We start from the raw sequence: 24645 nt of genomic DNA on the forward strand, positions 1-24645 counted from the left end.
AATTGTTTTTGAGTCTCTAGGTTCTATTCCTCTAAAAAAATGTTCCTTTTTATTCCCGTATTTTACTAAGGAAACATTTCATTTGAACCCACTGCAAAGATTGTATTTCAAGCAGCAGCTCAAATTTCTGCTCAGGAATTCATCATTTGTTGAGATGCTTTACTTTGCCATGTGTAAATGAGGAGTCAGTAACGTATCTAGAAGTAGTTTACAAACAAAATTTATTAAAGCCATCCTATACCCTTTGCTTCTCAGTTCTGTAATTACAATGGTACTAAGTTTCCAGTTGCTGCATATGCCTCACATTTTCTTCTGATTTTTGGAGGCCAGGAAGATGTCAAATGTTCAACTGGAATTTAAGTCTCTCGGTGCAAAATAGGTCTTCCCTTCCTGCCATAAACTGTTAAAATGGAAAGCTTATATTTTGTACATTCCAATGATTTTTTTTAAAATTTACATTTTGTACTTTATAGTACAGTTGTTCTGCAAGTGTGTTAATGAAATCTAAACTTATTTTACCAACTGTCACTCTCAATTAAAACAGAAATCCCTTAAAATATATAGACTGTCAGAATTAATAATCTACCTCTCACACCACATCTTATTCCACTACCACCCATGTGTTTACAACTCATCAACAACACTGATCTCCATAAATACACACTCCAGGCGTACTCTTCAAGTCCGTGTTCTCCCATGAATACGTATCTCGCTTGTTTGTTCGTTTCTTAGCTAGTTTTTTCCACTCTGGAGGGTCCTTCCTCAAACACATATTTTCTCTCATTTTGCCTTCTCACCTCTTTCCAAGCAAGCTTCATTCAAAAACTACCTTGCGGGGCTGGAGCGACAGCACAGCGGGTAGGGCGTTTGCCTTGCATACAGCCAACATGGCCGACCCAGGTTCGATTCCCAGCATCCCATATGGTCCCCTGAGCACCGCCAGGAGTAATTCCTGAGTGCGTGAGCCAGGAGTAACCCCTGAGCATCGCCGAATGTGACCCAAAAAGCCAAAAAAAAAAAAAACACAAAAAACAAAAAAACTACCTTGCTTCACTTAACTTTCCACCCCCCAAACACACACTCTCCCCAAATTAATTCTCCTAATTTTTTTTCCTGTTTATATCACTACCTGATAGTTATGATCCTAACTCTTCATTTACTTATTCTTTGTCATCATTACGGATTATTTCCTATGTCAATGAAAAAACTAAAATAATAAAATAATGAAATCCTTTTTAGAACATACAAGGTTTGTGGAATAATTCAACTACATAACAAAATCTTTATTTCTTAATATTAAGTGGGTAATGAAAAATATATGAAACAGTACAGTCTTTATATTCTACAGTATACTAGAAAAAAGAATCATAAGTAAAAACTAAAATGTTAAGACTCTGGTTGGCAAAATGGTAGGTTATCTCACACTGGTTTTTCTTTTTTTTTTTTTTTAAATTAGTGAATCACAGTGGGGTACAGTTACATATTTACAAACTTTTGTGCTTGCTTTTCAGTCATACAATGATCGAGGACCCATCCCTCCTCCAGTGCCTGTTCGCCACCAACAATGATCCAATGATCCCAGTATCCCTCCCACCACCATGCCCCACACCCCACTCCGTGTCTGTGGCAGGGCATTCCCTTTTGTTCTCTCTTTCCTTTTGGGTGTTCTAGTTTGCAAGAGAGGCTTTGAGCGGCCATTGTGTTTGATATAGTCTACATTCGGCGTGGCAGGAATCTCCCAACCTGAGCAGGTTCTCCAAACACCCTTTACTTGGTGGTGTCTTCTCTATCTGAGCTGCCTTTTCCCCCAGCATGTGAGGCCAGCTTCCAAGCTGTCACACTGTTTTTTTTTTAATATACATTTTTCTTGTATCCCCCATGAGAGAAGAGGTTTAATAAAGAAAAAAAGAAATGAGGCTGAGAATCATTATCACAATAATAAAGATTTGGGAGATTAGTTCTGCTTATGCAGAAAGAAGAGATATAAGGTAAAGAAACTGGCATAGAGTCAAATCAAAATTTGGGGAGGGGCATCATCGGCCACCATCCAGATCACATGTCCTTCTCTCCTGGAAGGGAGCAACATGACGCTCTCCATAATCATGCCACCAAATCCTGCCCCAGGCTGTTTCACTCAGGGCACCCCGAAAGGGGGACAGGTGAGAGCCCTCCCGCCCCAAGGGAACCCAGCCCTGGCAACTAACATCGTCCACGACTCAGCCGCCACCATGCTCACGGCCACTCTCCCCAAGCGCGGGCCAAGCCTTACCCACGTGTGCACATACGGCCGTGCAATACTTCAAACCAAATACTCTACCCATACTCCAGGATTACTGCACCACATTTGACAGGGTTTAAAATAGGAGGCAACCAATCTTAGAGGGAAATATACACTTTTTTACATATATATTGAAAAACAAAAACCCCACACAAGGCTCAACCTTTAACAACCATGTTAGTGATCTCTTATAGAAGGGCTTAATGACCCGGGGGAAAAATACAACAATCCTCACACTCTTTCCTCCGAGGATACTTTTTTCCAGCATTCTCAGTAGATTTTCATAACAAACAAAACAAAATATATTATTTCGGTTCAGCTTTGGGGCAGGGATTGGGGTTTGGGACAGAAACATCCAAAATATGGTGGTGGGAAGGTGTAATGGTGGTGGGACTGGTGTTGGAATGGTAAATGTAATCAAATAGTGTGAACTAGTTTATTCAATTTAAAAAAAAATTTTAATTGGGGGAAAAGAACTCTGGGGCTATTGGGTATTTGGGTTGGTTTCCCTCCCACCCAAGTTTTTTTGCAACACCAAGGATTAAACCCAGGGCCTCACCCTCACAAGTGCTTTCACTGCTTAGCTATATATCCCTGAACCCAAATCAAAGCTACAGAGGCAAAAACAAAGGGATGTTCAGAAATCCGTATCTATAGTTTGCCTTAAACTTCTACAGGTGTAAGAAGAGTGGGAGGGAAACAGGGTGGGGGGGGCAGTATCAGGAGTAGCTCCTGGGAGCCTTAAATAGACCCAGAGCACTGGTAGGTGCAACCCCACCCGAACAAATGAATAAGTAAATAAATGTCTGATTATATTTGTCCCAATACATTGGCAACAGTCTCTTTTAATTTAAAAGGGCTCCATTAAAGCCCATACCAAAAAAGCAAGAGTACACATGCATGCAAGCATTCAAAGTTTTAACATGAAATGTTAAAACGTGGCTATCCCTATGTAAATACTATAAAAAAAAAACTGTTTTTAAAGTGTTTTACTTGTATGCGTATTTTACGTAATAAAGAACTAATAAAGATTTTAATAGTAGAAGAATTTTAGGTTCATTAAAAAATTACGTAAGTGATTAGATCCCAATTATCATTATAATAACTTTTAAGATAAGTTCATAATAATATCCTAAATTTTAAGTAATAATAGAAGAAGGCCCAATATCCTAAATTTTCATGATTCTGGTGGGTCGGTACCAAGATCTGTATCTCAATGACCTATACGAAGCTTCATACTTCCTTTACATGCTTACTAAAGCTGCCACCTTCAAATCTCTGGTCGTCTAACTCTGGTTTCTCCTTGCCCTGAGTGTATAGATCCACTTTCATATTTCACCCACTTTCATATGGGAAGTTCCCATACACACTGTAGTATTACAGAGAGGTGGTTTGGGGCAGTACTACTAACTGCACAGTACGGAGAGTTAATCACTGACCAGGGGGAGGAACCTGGCTCTGCTCTTAATCCATTTTCTTCCACTGCACCAACTTTCAATTATGGAGAATGAGATAGAAAAGCAGCACAACACATTTGGTCATCTGAATTTGTAAATAAAATTATGATGAGACATGGGTCAGAGAGATTGTAAGGTGCTCGCCTTGTATGCAGTTGACCTGGGTTGCAACCCCAGCACAATTTGTCCCCTGAACCCTGCCAGGAGTGATCCCTGATCTAAGAACTAAAAGCAAGTCCTGAGCACAGCTGAGCATGGCCCCAAAACAAAGAAAAGTCTGAAAAGTATCTATTTACATGTTATGCTACAAGAGTTGGGTATTTTTAAAAGATATTAAAATTTTTAAAAATTTAAAAATTTAAAAAAGGTAATTTTAAAAATTGTATATTCTATACCCTAAAATATCTACTATATGATTCTTTATACAAAAGTTTGTCATCCCTACATTAAAGGTTCCTTAGCATGCAATTTAGAGGTTTCAGAACTAAGTTTATATAATGAATAATAAATAATATAATCAGAACTGAGTTGCAATTACCTTAAAATGTGTTAATACCCCTTCCCCAAAACTTTTTAGAGTGAAGTAGTTCCATCAGAAACTAATAAATCATTATAACTACCAACACTCTAATTAGGACAGCATGGGATCAATGCACAAACTCACAGTTCTTTTTTTAGGGAACTCCGGATAGTTTATTATAAAATAATATAGAACAGAATTTAAAACTGCAACAAAAAACCCCCAAAAATACACGTAAAAGTGAATGTCCACTCAGTTACATGGCCCCAACATGCATAACAAAATAGACCGAAGGCCCTAATAGCATGATCTCTTTCTTCTCTATGAAGAATGAAGTCTGTGCATGAAAGTCCAAAAATATCATCTTTGATGCCATGAGTAACAGGTTACTTGTCATGAGACAGTCACATGTTCTCTAATCACATAATAATAGATTACAAATCATATAAGCTATAAGAAAACTCAAGTACTTTTTGAAACAATGATTATCTGCTTAACATGAATATCCCCAAAGTTATTCATATTTATGTGCAAAAATATTGCATATATTATGTGCATATTTTTGCATGTTTATGTAAAAAAAATTTTTTGTACGTTACAGAGAAATTGTTACCTTTTCAGTTGTAAGAGATTTTGTAGACTTTTCTGGTTCCTTTTCTCTCTTTTTCTCCTCCTTTTTCTTTTCCTTTTCTTTCTAAAACACAGGCCAGAGTTTTCATTAATGTCAATTTTTAGTATACTTTTACTGGTTTGAGTCATCACTTAAGAAAAATGTAAGTATTCAATGATCACAATGTTCAGGATACTGTAAATATAAAAGTAAAAAGCAAATTCAAACTTCTGTTGAGCTTACAACAGATAATACAACAAAAAGCGCCTTTCCTTTTAAAAATGGGTATGGTATGACCACTTAGAACTTAGATTTTAGCATTTGTTCTACTTGTTCATTTTTGTTTATCTGATACCTATTACATAAATTCTCACCAACCTTTACATAAGGGTGGGCTTCCTAATAGCAACCATAAAGCTGGAATTTGAATAAAGAAAAATCAAGCTAATTGGATAGAACAGAACTCTTATTACAGATGAAGATAACATAAAACATGTAAATAAGAGGAGTCAAGGAAATAAAATCATTTACATTTTAAAAAATATCACAGGGGAGGTGGGATTGGGGAGGGAAAACAGGGAGACTGGTAGAAGGAAATAACACTGGTGGAGGGATGGGTGTTGGAATATTTATGACTGAAATCCAATCATGAGCAACTTGGTAACCATCTCACAGTGATTTAGTTTCTTAAAATTATTTTTTACAATTTTTAAAAAATCACAACACGTTTAGTCCATCACTGTCCTTTTTTAAAAGAGTAAATACAACTTTTTCTCATGAAAAAGTTACAGATGTTGTTGGGGGCCTTAGTCAACTAAGCAGTGCGTTTAATTCAATACAGCCAAGAATAAACTACAGTGGTATTATGATGTCTAAAATTTGCATTTCCATGAAGAATGAGACAGGATATAATACAAAAGCTAACTGGATAGAACAGAACTCTTATTACAGATGCAATTAAGCTCACTGGAATTAAAAAGCTTTAGGGTTAAAATGTACAAAAAAGTACAGTGAGGGAAACATTACTCAAAGATAATTCATAAGGCATTCAGAGGAAAGAAATAACAAGAAATAAAGAATTGGATTTATTATTGAAACTGAGTAATGAGCTAGACTTTGCTTGCCTAGCAGTATAATATACATGAACAAATAAACTATGAATCTGGGAAAGGCAGATTAATAGACATAAAAATGCCTAAAATGTGTTTGTGCCAATGTGTTCAAAACTGTTTGACACAACTGTCAAATTTAAATTGCTGCTATTTGTAAATCAGAAAAGATAATATTGGCAATTCCTAGACCATAATGTAATAGATAATAAAAATTCCTATGAACCAGACTTTCTCAAAAGCATTTCATTATCTCATTTACTTTTTACAATAACCATGTGAAAAAACACCATTACCAATGCTGCATAAACAAAGAAACAAAATCTTAGAAAAGAAACATACAAAACACCATACACAACTAATCAGTGGTGGACTAAGGGACCAGAGTCTAAACTGTCAAATCTTAACTGCTGATGGAACTTTCCTATTCATTGTTGTTGCTGTTTTTCCTTATAACAACTACTTAAAAGAGTCTTTGCTGTATACTAGACGCCATTTTGACTCATTTTATTCTCATAATATTGAGGTAGGCAAGAGGATCCCCACTTTAGAAGGATAAATGAGATGTGCAAAAACTCTTTACATATCACAAACTGTTTGCTCGGTATTAGTAAAGAAGAAAACAATATTCTCAGTACTATGTCAAGGATGGGCTGTTCTATAATCTTTCAGAGTTTTTAGTTACAATTCAAGGAAGTCATTGTCATAAATGTGGGAAGAAAGCTGATCTTTATAATCATTGTAACTGGTGAATACATATGTAATCACCCAAAATAAATTACATGAGTAGCAACATTTAGTACATATTTCAGCGCTCTACAATGTTAGAATTTCAGCTATCAAAATATGGCTGTCATCTAGTCTGATCCCTGCAGTGAGTGGTAATATTACAGTCTTTGATCTCATGTAAAAAAAAAAAAAAGAGCTTTAGATTCAGATCATACAGACTGACCTGCTAATGACTCCACTCTAAAGAACCAAAATTTGGTGAAAACAAGAGACTGTCTGCATAAGAAAACTGCTATAACTGTTCAAGTCTTAAAAGATAAAGGTATATATTGGGTTTAATATAATCAAACGATGTTTGAGTGACTGAAATAAAGGCATGGTCTTCAAATTAACTATAATTAAAATTTATGAGCATAAAAATGTATGAGCATATACACTACCATATATGCATATTTATTTTAAGGCATATATAGCACAGTATTTTATACATTAAAAATTACATTAAATAGAAATTTTAGGAGGGAGCAAAAAAAAAAAGGCCCAAAACAGCATCTAAATGGAATCACTAACTTGGAGGGCTCTCTGCGCTGTTCAGGACAACTGCTCTGAAACAAGGGAGTAGAAACTATAGAGTCCAAAAGCCAAAGGATTTCACCCGCCTTAGAGGTAATAGCATAGCTTCAGGTAAATTCTGAAAAGGTGAAACTTTCCTGTGATATCCTTCCACTTGCTCAAAGCAACCCCATACTTCTAGAGAGCTCTTCCCCAATGATCTAGACACGAAACTCCACAGCTACACAAACCAGCCAAGCTCCAAGCAGGTATGTCGTGCTCAGAAACTGTCACTGACCGTCTCCTCCTGAAGCCCTCTTGTTCCGCAATCTGGTTCAAGTGTGCAGTTTTTTATTCTCACAGCTTTCCTTTCCATCTTCTTCGCCCCCTTACCTAGACTCTTCTCTTCTCCCCTCTCTCCCATTCTGTCTACACACCCTCTCAAACCTTTACTTAAGCCCCGACTCCTTTCTTTCCTTAAATCTGTGCCTTCTCTTTAACTCGTCTCCTTTCTTCCCTGAATAGCATCGTTTACTGAGATTCTGAACACCAGGTATAAAGACTTCCCAAAGCACCTCTAGCGTCCATCAACAAATAATTCCATGAACTCTTCTTCTGAACATCTCTTAAAACTACTTTCTCCTTTTCCTTTTCCTGTCTCCAGTTTAACACAGGTCCTAACTGTTTTAATGGGATTGGAACAAGTTCTCAAGAACTATTGTACAAACCTACTTTCCACAGAACCAGTGGGGCAGTGTTATGACATGAGAATCAGATTCTGTCATCACTCTATCCTCAAAACTCATCATTAAAGTGCCAGATTAAAAATAAAATTCTTTTTATTTTCTTAAATATAAGTCTCATAAGAAAGCTCCTCCCCATATTTCAAGAATGCTATTTTAACTACAATTCCCTAAACATTCCACTCTGCCAAAAGGTATCTTTTTCTCCCACAAGATTGCTCTCTACTTGGAATGCACTGTAATCCTCATATGTAATGTTTTTATTAAAGAGTTTAATGTATGAAAATATGATTCCTCTTAACAGCACAACAGTATGTATATGACAATCACTTCATAGAGTAAACTGTTTTAGAAAACCTTTGAGAAATTGTTTTCCCCCATTAGTCTCTAAGCTCCTTGAAGATTTGTTTTGAAAGGGGGGGTACACTCAGGAATTTGCACGCAGGGATCATAGAGGACCATTTGCTGGGGATCAAACCCAGGCAGATCTGTGCAAGGGCCTCACCCACGTATCTTATGTCCCTTTATAAGTATTTCCATTTTTTTGCATACCATTTACTAAGGGGTAAATACAGAAAACCTAGTTGGAGGAGTGGCAAGCTAATTAAGATAGTAATAACAAAAGAAAAAACTGAAGAGTCAAAAAAATTGAAACCTTCAAGTATTCGTAGGGACAATCATTTTCCCCCCCTATCGGCTACACCAACAGTGATCAGTTTACTCCTCACTCTGCACTCAGGGATCACTCCTGAAAGTGCTTGGGGCACCATCATGTGGTATAAGGGACAACCCCAAGTCTGTGCCACATGCAAGGCAAGCATCCTCTACATTTTATTTCCTCTCTAACCTCAAGTAGGGGTCACTTTCAAAATTGATAAGCGTTGTTTTGGGAGGGGGGCTTAGGGCTACATCCAGTGATGCTTACATTTTTCTCCTGGCTCTGTACTCAGGTATCACTCCTGGCTGTATGTGGGGCCCCTCTGCAGTGCCAGGGATCACACCGAGGTCTCCTGTGTGCAAGCATGTACTCTGTGCTCTCTCTCATGCCCCTTGACACCCTAACCTCCCTTATCCCCACTGCATTCAGAAACTGTAAATGATGACTCTAATTCACTATTCTAAACTATATATATTGTTACCTGTATAGTTACTGCTATTTTTTTTTCTTTTTGGGTCACACCCTGATGCTCAGGCGTTCCTCCTGGCTCTGCACTCAAGAATTACTCCTGGCAGAGCTTGGGGGACCATATGGGATGCTGGGAATAGAACTTGGGTTAGCCGCGTGCAAGGCAAACGCCCTACCCGCAGTACTATCGCTCCAGCCCCGTTACTGCTATTTTTCAAAAAACTCCCTGACATTAATCAATCATACAAAAAAGATATTACCCTCTAAAATTTTTCTAACAGATCAAGAAATTAAACTGCAATGATAAAAGTTTTCTAAAATCTCAACATTTTAGAATAGTAATTCGTTTTTTGTTCTTTCCAGTCTGTTGCATTCATTCTGAAATTACATAGATTAAAGTCCTCTAATCCTATGTATAGTAGAGGAAATTATATTCTAGCAACTCTTGTTTTTTAATATATTTAATACTATAGCCCATTCAAAATATAAACAATTATTATAGCACTAACATATTACAGCACATTTGAACGGAAGTTCTTTACCCTTGCACACTAGATAATGCAGCTGCCTAAATTACTACCATACCTCTGATTTGTTTTTTTCAACAGCAGCTTGTAGAGAAGGAGAAGATACCAAAGGCTGAAGAGGAGCATCTGAGGAAGAAATCTATGGGAGACAGGTGAAGTCAGAAGAAAAAAAAAATGAAGGTATCAGAATTGATAGATATAGATTGGAAAGAAAAAAATACACAAATTTCAGAGATACAGAAGCAATCAGAAGTATGTTAATAAAGTAGAAGTTTTTTCATCTCCATGTGAAACTTATAACGGTAGGTTTACACAATAATGTTTTTCAAAATTACAGAGTACTGAAAATGTATTTAACTATCATAAACCCATATAATGTCATAGTAAAAGCACTTGAAAAAGTAATTTACTTCTCCAAGGGTTCACTTTCATTCAATGTCAGTATTTCAATGCTAGTGCTCTGAAGCATGAAGACACAATGTTCCAAGAGGCAGGAGAGTGAGCAAACAGGAGTTTTTGTTTTAAATTATGGTAATTTTAAAGAATGGGAAGTAAAACAGAACCGAAATAGTAAAAGTTAGGCGTTTTAATCACATGTTTTAGAAACCGGGGGAGAGGGTCTGGAGGAAAAGCAGATTAATACAATGTAACACTGAGCTGCAGAATTCATGACAAAGCAATTTGTACACTTCTTTAGAATCAGTATGCATAAATACCATTTCCAGTGCTATATTTGCTGAATTACACCAAAGTATTATGTGACGTTTATATATGCAGTAGAGGTAATTTATACATGAAAACAGATTTCATCTAAAAGCCTTTTCAAATATCTTCCTACCCAATTTCTACATGCACAGTTTATCACTTTAATGAAAGCATTATCTTCTTGTTCTCGTTACTGCCAAAATATAACTGAAATACGTTTACAAAATGAACAGTAGATCTTTGGAACCATAAAAATGACATCTCTATAATGCTCTGCCATAGCAATAGAGTCTATGAAAAATTTAAAATAAAAAATACTATTATAAAAAGGTCATTACATAATGTCAAAATAGCAATGTAAGATGACATGTCTTCAGTCAATCAGCTGATTATTAAGTTAATTGTGGCTGTAATTCTTAAATCACAAGCCAAGAACATAGACTTTAGGATTTCTTTTCTTGCACACTAGTGTTAAATTTTCATAATTTTTAAAAAGTCAGTGGAGATTTAGTTCAATGGTAGACTAAAGGCATCTTACGCACACACACACACACACACACACACACACACACACACACCAGTCAGTACTAGAGCACATGCCTTGCATTCACAAGGCCCCATGTTTGATCTCCAGCACCACACATACATACATCTCCTCTGAGATCTGAGTATAGCGTGGTGGCATGGCCCTCAAGCACTGCCAGAGAACTCATATGACTCCTAGTACCACTGGGCCTAAATAACACTGCAACACCAGGTCTAAACAGTGAGCATCAGGCCTGCACTGCCAGGCCAAGTATCACTGAGAATCAACCTGGGCAACCTAAGCACTGGCAGGAGGCACTCTACCCACAACACCCCCCCCCCACACACACACACACACACACGTCCAACTACACCGTCTTAAAGACTAACTTTTAAACTGGTCTGATCAATTGAACATTCACTTTCTAGTCTCAAAATGGAGAAGTTATTGGGCCCGCTCAAGCAAATTGATGAACAATGGGAGGACAGTGACAGTGACGTTATGTAAAAAAGAAATTTAAAAATCACGCAAGACTACTTAAGATGACGACCAGTATCAAGAAGTTGTCTAAATGTATGGAAAAAATGAAGAAGGAATTCTTATATATTGAAGATTACAAATTCAAGATAATCCACTAAAAAAGTGATCTTTTTTACAAAAGGACATAAACAGATTTGGCGCCTTTTAAACTCAGTTATAAAAATACAAAACTATTCAATAGATAGTAATTTGTTTTTCTTGTGAAGGGGTGGGGGAACGGGGCGCACACCCAGCAACGCCCAGGGGTCATTTCTGATTCTGACTTCAGAAATCACTCCTGGTGGTTCTTGGAAGACAATATGGAATAGGGGAAACCAAACTCGTTTGGCCATGTGCAAGGCAAGCACCTTACCAGCTGCGCGTAGGTCCCAAGTAAGTTAACGAAGGATTTAACCCTCCTGCCCCACACCAAACAATACTGTATCTACATTAGATATATTATATGGATGCTGTGCATATAAAATGTTGTATCTATATAATGTATAATTATATATATTATACTATATGCACGGGAGAGCCTAGCAAGCTCCCTGTGGCATATTTGATATACCAAAAACAGTAACAAGTCTCACAATAGAGATATTACTGGCACCCGCTCGAGCAAATCAATGAACAATGGAAGGACAGTGACTATACTACATACTATAGTGTATATAACATATATACACCCTATATAAAACAGATCTCTGTACTATCCTATACTATACTCCAGCTAGGAAAAAAAAAAGACTTATTTAGTAGAAAAGACATCTGAAAAAGAAAAATCAATCAGATGAACAGGCAAACTGTGGTATGCCATAAACTGAATCATTTGCCAATATAAAAAAAATGCTGTAACAGAACATTTGAGAATGGGGATGAATTTCACTAACGGTAAACTAAGTCAGAGCGCTTAAAGGACTGCTGCACATGGTGCAGGAGCCCCATGATCCACCCCCCTCCCCCCATCCCCAATACTACAGTCCCCCTAGGCACTTGGGAGCAACCACAATCACGGAAGAGGAGTAGCTCCTGTACACTGAGTATGGCCCCAAATACGAACACAAACACTGTCACACAAAAATACATCGCTAAATTAATCCATGCACAGGAAACTCAATCAAAGACAAATATCATCTACGGTGATGAAACAGCAAAACAGTAACTACCTGGGTGACATGTGAAACACTAGAGACAAAAGAATCCTCTCAGAGTCAGGGTACGGTTCTTTATGCCAATTATATCGGTGGCTAAATAGGGGTGTATGTTTTTTTTAAACTCACTAAAATTTACCATTAATCGCCTTTAATTCTGTAGAAATCATACCAAAATAAAGTACACTACAGAGAGACAGGGCTGGAGCGATAGCACAGCGGTAGGGCGTTCGCCTTCCAAGCGGCCAACATGGCCGACCCGAGTTCGATTCCTCCGCCCCTCTCGGAGAGCCCGGCAAGCTACCGAGAGTATTCGATATGCCAGACACAGTAACAACAAAGTCTCCAACGGAGACGTTACTGGGCCCGCTCGAGCAAATCGACGATCAACGGGAGGGCCTTTACCTTTACCTTACAGAGAGACAGGAACAACATAAGGACAAGAAGGAAGGAGAAAAGAAAATGGGGGAGGGGGGGGAACTAGTTGTGCAAACTTTGTTTCTAAATCTCCTAAAACCAGTAGTGATAGCATGACTCCATTCTAGTAGGAAAGCACCATCATCTATCACCTGGACTTAGTACTCCTAATGGTTTACTTGCCCTAAGTCATGTTTTTCTGCAAATCTCATCACAACACACTCTTAAGAGTCCCCAGAAAGTTCACACACATTATATCAAGAGTCCAAGCACTTAACTAGACCACAAGCTGTCACTTACCTTCTATCTCTCCCTTTCACTGCCCCAGCCAGGTTGTTATCTAGTCACCCACTTCCCTCCTGGTTCCAACTTTTTCTCTCGGCTGCTCTAGGGGTCCTTAGCTCTTGCTAGTTCTTGTGCCTAAAACATTCACAGTTGCATAATTTCCTATCCATACTTAATTTTTGAGTTTTTCTACCTCCTCCAAGAGTATTGTTTCATGCCCCAGTTGAGCTGCTTCATGTTAAAGAGCTGCTTCAGGTTTTGCAAAAGCAACTTCTATTGCACTTTCAATAGTAGAAAAAAATCACATGCTTCTCATAAAGATCTAGCAATTTGTCAGTAGTTGTTTTTGTTCAACTGAAATGCTCCAGACTGCTAGCTATTGTATCTATGCTGTTCACTATCATTAGCACCTAGTACCCAACAAGTCACAAATATTAGAACAGAAGAGTAAGAGAGAGCAATCTCAAAGGGAGAAAAGAAGGCGTAATTTCAATAATTATTATTGTTCATAGTTTCACTGGAAATGAGAAGGGACTTCGACTCAATGATGGTAGGAGTGGTATAGCAATACTGTATTCCTGAAATAGTCGATCTGCAAATACTATTAATGGTTCTATAGGTCACAACAGTCATCCAAGTTTCTCATTCTTATTTTGAGGGACAACTAAAATTAACAGAAATGCAAAAGTCTTATAATTATAGTTCATGTAACAGTTAATAATATAATCATCTGTTAACTGTAACCAGAGCACCATAAATTTCAAGTGCTATATGATTTATCAATTTCAATACCGAGCACTGTTCTACTTAATTTCTAAGCTGAAATACTGTTATAATAAATATTAGTTTATATATGCAAGAACAATAAAAAATTACAGTTTTCAAACTTTAATATTAAAACTCCAAATGCAACTGATTAGAAGAGCAATTTCACATGAAAGTCATTGGGAAATGAAATAAATTTCTGCTGCAAACTAAAGCATGTACTCAAATTGAAGAGGTTACTTCTGAAGGATGAGAAGTGGTAAAGGATGCTACAAATGTCTGATAAACTAAAACAAGGAAAAATGAGTGATCATTTTAAAGATTATCCCAAAGTTTAAGTGCTTTTCTTAACTTTTTCTTAACTTTTCTCCCAGTTCCCAAAGATTAAGTGTTTTTCTAAAACTGAGGAAGTTAGGAGGTCAGGCCTAGTTACAGATACACTGAACTGCTGTAGGTTTTATTTTTGCTGTTGATCATTATTATGGAAAATACAAACAAGAAGATGAAAATATATGTGGGAGAGGAAGGAAATAATGTAAAAGGGCAAATAAGAGTTTAGTGTCATCTACTCATGACTGCTAAACCTCCTAGCAACTCACTGTATCAGAGTTTCTAATTGGGATTTACTACTGGCTAAACACAGGCTGGTTGGAGGCCAAACAGGATAAATTTCTATACTCAAAATCTTTTCAAATTTCCCCCAACTAACTTGTTCAATTCTGAAACATAGGCGAGGGAACAGACTTATTCTCTAACTCAGGGTGAAAGTTATAAGATGGCCACCAAAATTTTACACATACTGCTATAATCAACGGCAGAGCCTGGCAAGCTCCCCGTGGCGTATTCAATATGCCAAAAACAGAACAAGAAGTCTCACAATGGAGATGTTACTCGTGGCCGCTTGAGCAAATTGATGAACAGGGGGACAGTGCTACAGTGCAATAATCAAATTGTATAATGTTCTCTCCTTGAAAATAGACAAGACCATAGAAATGGGTTCCCTCCCTTATGTTCTTATATGAGAAAGGTGAAGGAATATTCCAGACACAATAAGATTTCCAAGCAGTTGGTGGTGTAATAATCAAAACTGGAGTTATCCTAGCTTTTCTCGACCTATTCAGGTCAATCCTTAAAGGGGCTGGTCCTTTCTGTAGCACTGTCATCCCATTGTTCATTGATTTGCTCGAGCACGCACCAGTAATGTCTCCATTAAATCCTAGGAATTAAGAGTGGACTGTATCTAAGAATACAGGAGCTCAGTCATATTATGACAATGAAATAAATTCTGACAACAACCATGATCTTGGAAAGTAACTTTAAGCCTCACTGAAGATCGTAGTACCCTGGCCAATATTTTGATTTTCAGTATAGTGATAGGTTAATCTGAAATCTCAATTGTCCCATATCCAGACTCAATCTATGGAAACTCTAAAATAATAAATCTATACTATTTAAAAAAACTAAATCTGTACTGTTTGAAGAAACTAAGTGTCTACATTTTGTTAAATGATAATGACAACAACCATTCCTTACTTCAAAAAAAAAAGAGGTGGAAAATTCTGAGCATTCTGGCATGAAAATCTCCCACATAATTGCTGGCTCTACACTTAAGTCACTCCTGGTGGTGCTCAGGGAACCACATGGGGTGCCAGAGATGGAACTCAGGTCAGCTGGGTACAAGGCAAGCACTTTACCTGCTGTGCTATCGCTTCAACCCAAACTTACCTTCTTATTTGAATCGCCTGGAGAGATTTCAAGCCTTTTTTTGTTTTTTCTTTTTCTTTTGGGGTGTACGGAGGGGGCAAACCTGGCGGTGCTCAGGGATTACTCCTAGCTCTGCACACAGGGATCACTACTGGCAGGGCTAGGAGACCACATGAGATGCCAGAGATGGAACCAAGGTCAGTCACGTGCAAGGCTAACGCCCTACCCACTACACTATCACTCTGATTCCAGCTTTCAGAATTCTTAATGTCTTTTAAATATTACTAATAACATAGTTGACAGCTACAACCAGAAAAATTCAACAGAATACTCGATGGTGGGCCTAGAATTCACTATCTTCATGTCTTTTCAGATGATTCCAATGCGTAATAACTTTGAGAGCCTTTGGTATCAAGAGCCTTGCCTGAATTCTTCTGCGTCATCTCACTTTGGCAAAGACGGGATAAAAATTATCCCTTTAGCTGAAATAACCTTCCTACATTTTCAAAACAGTCTACTTTAACTCTGCTGAAACCCTAATTTACCCCTAAGAATAATTTCAAATGTTATTCCTTTAAGAACTTTTCCTATAAAAACTAGTGTTACCTAATTTGTATGTTTCCACAGCATTTTCATTCTTTTGTAATTATTAACCTTCTGCATTACAATATAGCTTATTGTACATGTAAATTACATGCTGATAATATTTGAGAGTAAACTATTTTTGGACAAAGACACCATTTCGATTCAGTGCCTCGACATGGTATAGGCATTCAATGTTTGTTTGCTGCATGACTGAAAAAACAAATCACAGAAGGAGCGATTCAAGTGAACTTGAACCACTCTGTCATTACCTATCTAGTTTCAAAATGATAGGCTGGTGCATACCTCAATAATGAGGTACTGAGAGTTGGTGCCCAGCATCATGCATTCACTTTGTGAGATGTATTTTCTTTGAGACTACAAACCAGTAAATATTCTAAAACAAAATCATTTACACACTTAAAGCATATCTTCCTTTCTTTATCTAAAACTTGCACTTCTTTCTAAATCTCACTTAATTCATAATTATAATGCTATCCACCAATCAAAACCATATGGTCTATATTTCAAGCTCTGTCCATAAAGCAGCACACATTGCTCTCCCTGCCTTCTCTGAAAGCACCGTGCTTACATGACCAGACCCCACATTTACCAACATATTGCTAAAGCCACTCTTCACAATTACCAACAAATCAATAGAACAAGGGCAGTATAACCCTGGGCCCTTTCACACACTACACTGTGGATTCCTGTGGGGCTTAGTTCACAGATACATCCAATAGCTTGGATATGAGGGTTAAGAAATTGGGCTTGGGATACGGTTCAGTGACAGAGTGCATGCTTCACATGTTAAGGTCCTGGTTCAATGCTGAGGGAGGGAGGGAGGGAGGGAGGGAAGGAGGGAGAGAGAGGACAGAAGAAAGTTAAGAAATTACTACCATATTACACAAACAGGATTACCTTCAAGCTCTTAACTATTGTTTAAACTTAAAAAATAGTGGTCAGCACTTGCAGCACTAAAACACCAACAGCTAAACAGGAATGAGAGGGAAAAAAATTTTAAGTAAGGCACAAAAACTACAAAGGTGAAATGATTTGGAGCAATTTAACAGGATTAATAGTCATATTAAGCCTAATAATCACATTTATTAGAATAACCAATTCAATCTGCCTCTCATGAAATATTTCCTTAGTCCCTAGTATCCATTAAGCTCCTCACTTATAAGATACTTGTCTTTTTTTTTCCCCCCCTCATGCTTATCTGTGGGGGTTGAAGGCTGTGTCACATCCAGCAGTACTCAGGGGCTATTCCTGGTTCTGTGCTCAAAAGTGATTTGAGGTGCTCAGGGGACCATATTGGGTATAACAGGAATTCAAACCAAGGCAGGCAGAATGCAAGACAAGTACTCTACCTGCGGTTATTTCTCCAGTCCTAGTCTCATATTCATTATGAAACTATATCTCTCAAAGCAAAGGTATTGCCTTCTTTGTTTTAATATCCTAGATCTAGGACCTTAATAAGTGATAAATGTTATTTTAATGAGCACTGGATACAAATATATAATTCTTAGTAATACATAAGAAAAGTTCCTGGCTGAGGCTGGAGCGAAAGTACAGCGGGGACTGCGTTTGCCTTGCACGAGGTTGACCCAGTTCAATCCTTGGCATCCCATATGGTCCCCTGAGCACCACCAGGAGTGATTCCTGAGTGCAGAGCCAGAGTAACCACTGAGCATCACTGGGTGTGACCCAAACAGTCAATAAATAAATAAATAAATAAACAGAACAGTTACTGGCAACTGACTACCAACATTTAAGGCTACTTGCATACAAATGTTTTAAAAATCATTATTTTGCTACTAACATATTCCCTTGGGTTAAATAACTTATGTAAACTTTTCACAATTTTTATTAATTAATAATATGAACACTGGCATACAACCCTGGAACTTTCTGCCTTAAAACCTATAAAATATAATCATGAAATATACACCTTTATAATTCTTTTCAATTGTTACACCATACTATACACATAGAGCTGTCAGGTTTCAGTAAGTTATTTAGAATTTGATCTTTAGATATTATGACACTTGTTTCCTAAATATTTTATTTGAGTACACATCTCTTAAAAATAAAGAAATTCTTAGCCAGGGAGGTGACTTCACAATACTAGCATACGCCTTACATTTGTGAGATTAATCACCAAAGTTAAAAAATAATTATTATTATCATACCCAAGGGAAAACAAAATTCCGTAACAATAGTATTCGTTGAAAAATAATCAACCAGGGGTCAGAGTGATAATACAGAGAGTGAGGTGCTTGCCTTGAAAGCAGCTGACCTAGGTTCAATCCAGGTCGATTACTTTAAATTTATAAATTTATCACATATGACCAAAGAGAAAACCCAGCTTTTATGCCTTATCTCTAAATTGTTTGAAGATGACACATATACTGTCTTATAGCTTATTAATCCAAAATTCACACACCAAAAATATGAGTATAACAATGCATTATCTTAAACTGTAATTACATTGCATAGAAAATTTTAATCAAAAAAAGTGACATAATGTTCATTATAGCACAATTAAAACTACCAGATGCCAAAATGTTTGATAATAACCAATTCATTGATTACTCTATAATGTTACAATATGCTTTGGAGAAATCTATCAAAACCCTTAGGGAAAAATTAATTTTCCCTTGTTTTCCTTTTTGTTTCCAGAATTTATAATTTTTTTACTCCCCTTTTTACAATGGTAGCTAATTTCAAATTCAAAACTAACACTTCTGGTAAAATTCATTATTACTAAGGCAGTTACTATAGTCATAGTTGTGTTCCATACTGAAGAGTTCTGTTTTATGAGAACCTATTAATCTCAACTTAATTTTTAAAATTATGTAACTGGTATGTTTTTATAGTAAACAGATTAAATATATTGTATTTTAAATGCTTAAGGTTTATTTAATAAGCATCAACTGATGATACAGATAAAGATTTTACTTACATTTGTAATAGCTATTGCATTTTTATCGTAGTATTTCTTCTTTTCATATTTGTCTCTGATGAAAAATTCCACTGCTCTGAAAACAAGAAACTTAAGGAAAAACAAAACTCAAGTGACATGTATTCATGAATTCCCTTTACTCATTCCTTTCCCCAAAAAGCCTACACTTTTAACATCAATTATTCTGTTCTCCAGTGTAAATTTCCTTCTCATCTATTTCTGCAATAAAATTCTGTAATTCACTTTTTCCTTCTACCAAAAACCATCTACCTCTTTCAGCAAATTCTCCCCATTCAACAAAAATACCCAACCCAACTCCAGAAAGAAAAACATACATAAGTCTCAATTCAATCACACCAAAATCATCTACCACCACCACATACTATCCCCCACGTCCCCACCCTCACCTCTGCCTCCAACTCTAAATTCAACCAAGGTTCACTCTGTATTTTGAGTGTAAGAAATTTTACCTGTGGAGTACACCACATGCAGATGTGCCTGTTTGTTTTAAATACACCTCTTTATAGTTAACAATACAGATGTAAGCCAAGCCTGGAAAGAAAATATGAATATAATAAACATGGAAAGCAACAGTGGCTACAGGTGAATGCATAAAAATTATGACACATGGCTGTGAAAAATAAAACAATCTGAATCAGTTACAATGATTTAAATTTTTGAGAAGTTTCATTTAAAAAATTGAAACAGGTGAAACTTCCTGTACACATATTTTTCAATGCATATATGCCCTCTGCAAAATTCCTAAAGAGCATTCCTACAGGAAATGATTTCATGTATATAGAAAGGGCATTATGAAGGCAGAGAGAGGGGATTAGGGAAGGCAATTGGACAGGGAATCTAGATTCATCTCCCTGCTACCCACCTTTAATCTTCATTTTACTTTTTCCAGTGCTGGGAACTGAACACAGGACTACACACATGTAAGGCATATGTTTACCACTGATCTATAACCCTGGACCTCAATTCCATTTATTAACAAAAATGACCGAAAGCTAATTTTATGTGGGGAGGGGTGGGGGGTGACTTTGGGTCACACCCGGCTGTACTAAGGCTTTATTCCTAGTTCTGTGCTGAGGGATCACTACTTCTGCTGTGGCTCCTGGAACCATATGGGTACTGGAAATAGAACATGCAAGTGACATGCAAGGCAAATGCCCTTCCTACCTGCTGCACTTCTCTCAGCCCCTAGAACCTATTTTTAAAGACAATTTTCTACAACCTAAGCACTTAAAGGTGACCTTAGATTATCAATTTTTCTCCTCAAACAACCTACAGGTAGGAGTAATGCCACAAACTAAAACTGAGGCACAGAAACTTAAGAGTTCTTTGGGATTCTAGATAAGAGAAAGTTTGAAAGGTTATTTGAATGCCAAATCATCTATGTTGATCAATCATAAGTCCATTTGTGAATCAAGTCAATTATTTTTTTTAATAATAAATCCTTTAAAAATCTCTAAAGAATTATGTCAAACCTAGAGGATGCTTTCATTTTCAAGATACCTTTGTAGATCCTTTTGTATTAAAGGGCCCTAGAACATCCACAAAGCTGCTTATTTAAGAGTGTATGTTAGACAATTTAGTATCAAAAAGCTGCCACAAATATCCAGAGACTTCCAGAAAATGTAATAGCTATTTTATTCTATTTCACATACAAAGTGCTAAATGTTGTTTGCTCATACCTGTAAATCCAATTGAAATATTTTATTTTTATATCTTTCTAAGAAGGAAAAACTAAGACTTTAAAGTTTATCTTTTGGATGACTATGAATGTGGACACACTGCGTGATTTTTCACTGTGAAGACAACTACCTACCCACACAACAAAAAGAGAAAAAAAAAATAGCATTGTTAACTGTGTAAATGTTTTAAATAGTAATTAATACTATTAGATATATTAAATAGCATACAATATAGAATTATTTTACCTATAGAAATTTTTTTAAATCTAAATTCTTAAAATACAGTTTTTTTAAGATGAACAATATCTGGTGGTGCTAGGTGGCTATGTGATTCAGGGGATCAAACTTAGGGCCAGACATATGGCCAGGCATTCTATCTACCACTTGAGCTGTATCTTTAAATATCTAGAATACTGGTATTTCCTTCTTAAGAACAGCACCTTATCTTGAATAGTACCTATAAATACCCTATATATAAAGCTTGAAACTTTTTCATTATTCTAAGTTACAAAATGTTTAGTGTTAAAAAAAAGATCACTGCTTTTGACCAACATCACTGTAAGAAGATTATTACTAAAAGTTAGAAAAACAGTACGTAAAATAATTTAACCATCAATAATAAAACTGAAATAATGAAAGCACGATGTTTTTATAACTGCTGGATTTGAAAAAGGCAAACATTTTAAGCATGTGACATATAGAAATGCAAAAATAATACTGACTTTTAATACGCTGTTGTGACTTTTCAGAAATAACATTATCAGTAAAATTTAAATTAATACTCAATATAATTTATGTAACTCAAATATAACTGAGTCTGATTTCTGTTAATAATAAACACTCTCATAAATTAAGTAAAAACTTTAAATTATATAAAACTAAAGTTGATCTGTTTGATACACGCTGTTTTCCAAAGCAATAAAACTGAAATGCAATAAAGCATTAGGGCACAAAAACTTTCTAGGACCTTACTATTAACATAACAAAGTCCTTTTAAAAAGCTGTCAAAGTATACCAGAAAGCAAATTTTCAAAATCCCATGAGAGTCACCCAGGGAAATTCTGTAATTCAGAGAACATTCTATGCCCTTGGTTACTATGCATGAGCGCAAGAATCTATTACATAATTTGTGTACCCTGTCCCAAATGCAAGTCAATTCCTAATTATTAAGATGCCTAAAAGAAAATCATGACTGCAGGTACCAGCAAACTTTTTATAAAAGGGTCAAACTAATTATTTTAAGCTTTTAAAGACAGGTAGCCTATGTTTGAAACTAACAACCTGGTTTCTATTGGGGGGGTTTTTTGTAGTCACAAAAAAACTTACAACAAGTGGGCACCAACACATCATAAAAAACTGTTAGTTACAAAATCATGATCTGTCTTATGAGCCTGTAGTTAGTTACTGACTTCTGAGATCTATTCCAAAACTAGAAAGCAAAGAACATTTGAACTGAGCTGATGGTCTTTGTATCTGCAGAATGTCATTATGGTCAAGGAATCGTCAAGGTACAGTTTTATACTAACTTGTATATATGCCAACTATATAGTTAATTCTCAAGGTGGTCTCTAAGATCTATAATCTTACTCTGGTATAGAAGACTCTTGCTACTTAACTGCAGAGCTAGTGTGACCTAAAGCTAAATCATCTGAGCTAGAGAAATAATACAATGGCTAAGGTTACTGCCTTGCATGTGGCTGACGCATTGGATCCCCAGAACTGCATATGGTACCTTAAGCACCTCCAGAAGTGACTTCTCAGCACAAATGCAGGAGTAAGCCTCAGGTACCAGAAGGTGCGCCCGCATCCCCTTAGAGTTAAATAATCGTATAAAAATCATAAAACAATACCTAAGAAGCAGTCAACATTCAATGAATGAGGCTATAGTTTACAACAGACAGGACTATGATCGCTCCATGTTCTTACCTTTTAAAATGGAGATAACTATAATCTAATAGGATTACTGAAAGAATAGGGTAAACATTAAGAAGAGAGCATGGTACAGAGTGCTAGTTCATTTTAGCTATTACTAACAATCTGTTTTCAAAGGCCAATCTTTTAAAACATATGGTCTGTGGTAATTAAAAAAAAAAAAGATAGAAACTACCATGTTATTATAACAGGCCTGTCATCCATTATAAACCTAAGATTAAAAAAAAAAGAACCAAGAAATTAGAAAGTCAGAAAAAGACTCATCTTCATTTTTCAATCTCCAATATCACAAATGTGTCTCAATTTGAAGACGAAAGGAATTCTAAATGATACAGATCAATAGCACAAGAAAAATATTAAAAGTAGGACAATTATATTTTCAAGGAATCAAGACAAGAAACATACTTGAACTTTTGTAAACAAACATCAAAATAACCTATAATATCCTCTAAGTCTATAAACACAAAACAATTCTTTTATCATCCTCAATGCTCTCCTTTCTTAAAACAATTGGTACAAGTCTCCTGAACTTTAACGTTACTATATTTTATCTTTTAACATGTTTTCATTTGTATTGTAAGATTTTTTTCCTTTCTTCAAAGAAGCCATCTTAAAGACAAATTAATACCTACTCTCAAGAATAAACCTTCCATTTCTAGAAACGTCTACTGATAGCAGTCAAACTTTGGAAAGCTCAAAGGAGAATTACTGATTAGTTTCCCTGCCAAAAAGATCTCATGAAACTCTGATAGTAATTAGTTTTTAGATAAGACAAAACATCGTAATAATGAGAAATTTAACGTAAAGCTTTAACATTTGTTATGCGCTAGCACAAGCAGCTTATAATTAACTATACCCCACATGAGAAATTAAACTTTCACAGCAGATTTTGTATAACATTTGTAAATTGTAAAGCTTTTAAGAAGTGATATATTTTAAGAATGCAGTGAAATTCTAGATTATGTGAATTTTACTCAGTTTGCTTCTACTTGCCTCTAGGGATGAGACAACTACATTTAAATCAATAAAAGTGCAGAGATGTCAGGCTTTTTAAAGAACACTAAGCTTTAGAATGAGTCACAAAAATAAAGAAAAGTGACTGGTTTTCTCACTAGTTTTCTTCATAAAACATTAAGTCAGTGTTTCATTACTAAACAGATGGATATAAGGGATGCTGCTGTACAAGAGTAAACATGTTTTAAAGCTTGTTTGTAATAATGCATTATATAGAGGGGTTGTCTCCAATTTAACACATGGTATCAAGTATGGACAACGATCATGGGCAGTGATTTGCTTTGTTTAGAGCAAATCCCTTTGTAAGTGTTTTCTGAAAACAAGTAGATTATCTTTTTGTAAACAAAAAAGAGGTAATTTTTTTTTTTTTGCCTTTTGGGTCACACCCAGCAATGCTCAGGGGTCACTCCTGGCTAATGCACTCAGGAATTACTCCTGGTAGTGCTCAGAGGACCATATGGGAGGCAGGGAATCGAACCCAGGTCGGCTGCGTGCAAGGCAAACACCCTACCCACTGTACTATCGCTCCTGCCCCCAAATTCTTATTTTAAAAGTGCTATATAGATCTCTTTCCACCTTTTGCCCCTGCACCTTTTTCTGGATTCAGAGACTAAGGACAACACCCCCCCCCCCCCCAACTACCTTTCACTTGAACTGTGCAAATTAGTCTGTGCAATAATTCCACCCTTCAGCCCCACCAATGTTAAAGGCTGTTGGTTCTGA

The 24645-nt window shown here is 36.4% G+C and overlaps 1 protein-coding gene across 3 annotated transcripts in view; it reads right to left on the reverse strand.

Annotated features, from left to right (window-relative positions):
* The window catches only part of SMAP1 (small ArfGAP 1), a 132853-nt gene that overhangs the window by 36567 nt on the left and 71641 nt on the right, over positions 1-24645 (reverse strand). For 2 of the 3 annotated variants that reach the window (XM_056109663.1, XM_056109662.1), the window contains exons 4-5: positions 19277-19352; positions 4869-4949 (exon numbers count right to left, since the gene is read on the reverse strand). In XM_056109663.1, the coding sequence (XP_055965638.1) occupies positions 4869-4949; positions 19277-19352 (157 nt within the window). Of the gene's footprint in view, positions 1-4868; positions 4950-9709; positions 9791-19276; positions 19353-24645 lie in introns of all 3 variants that reach the window. The other variant, XM_056109661.1, reaches the window with a different exon arrangement.

This window comes from Sorex fumeus, unplaced genomic scaffold (genome assembly GCF_029834395.1).
Source record: "Sorex fumeus unplaced genomic scaffold, SorFum_2.1 ptg000008l, whole genome shotgun sequence".
Taxonomy (NCBI): Eukaryota; Metazoa; Chordata; class Mammalia; order Eulipotyphla; family Soricidae; genus Sorex; species Sorex fumeus.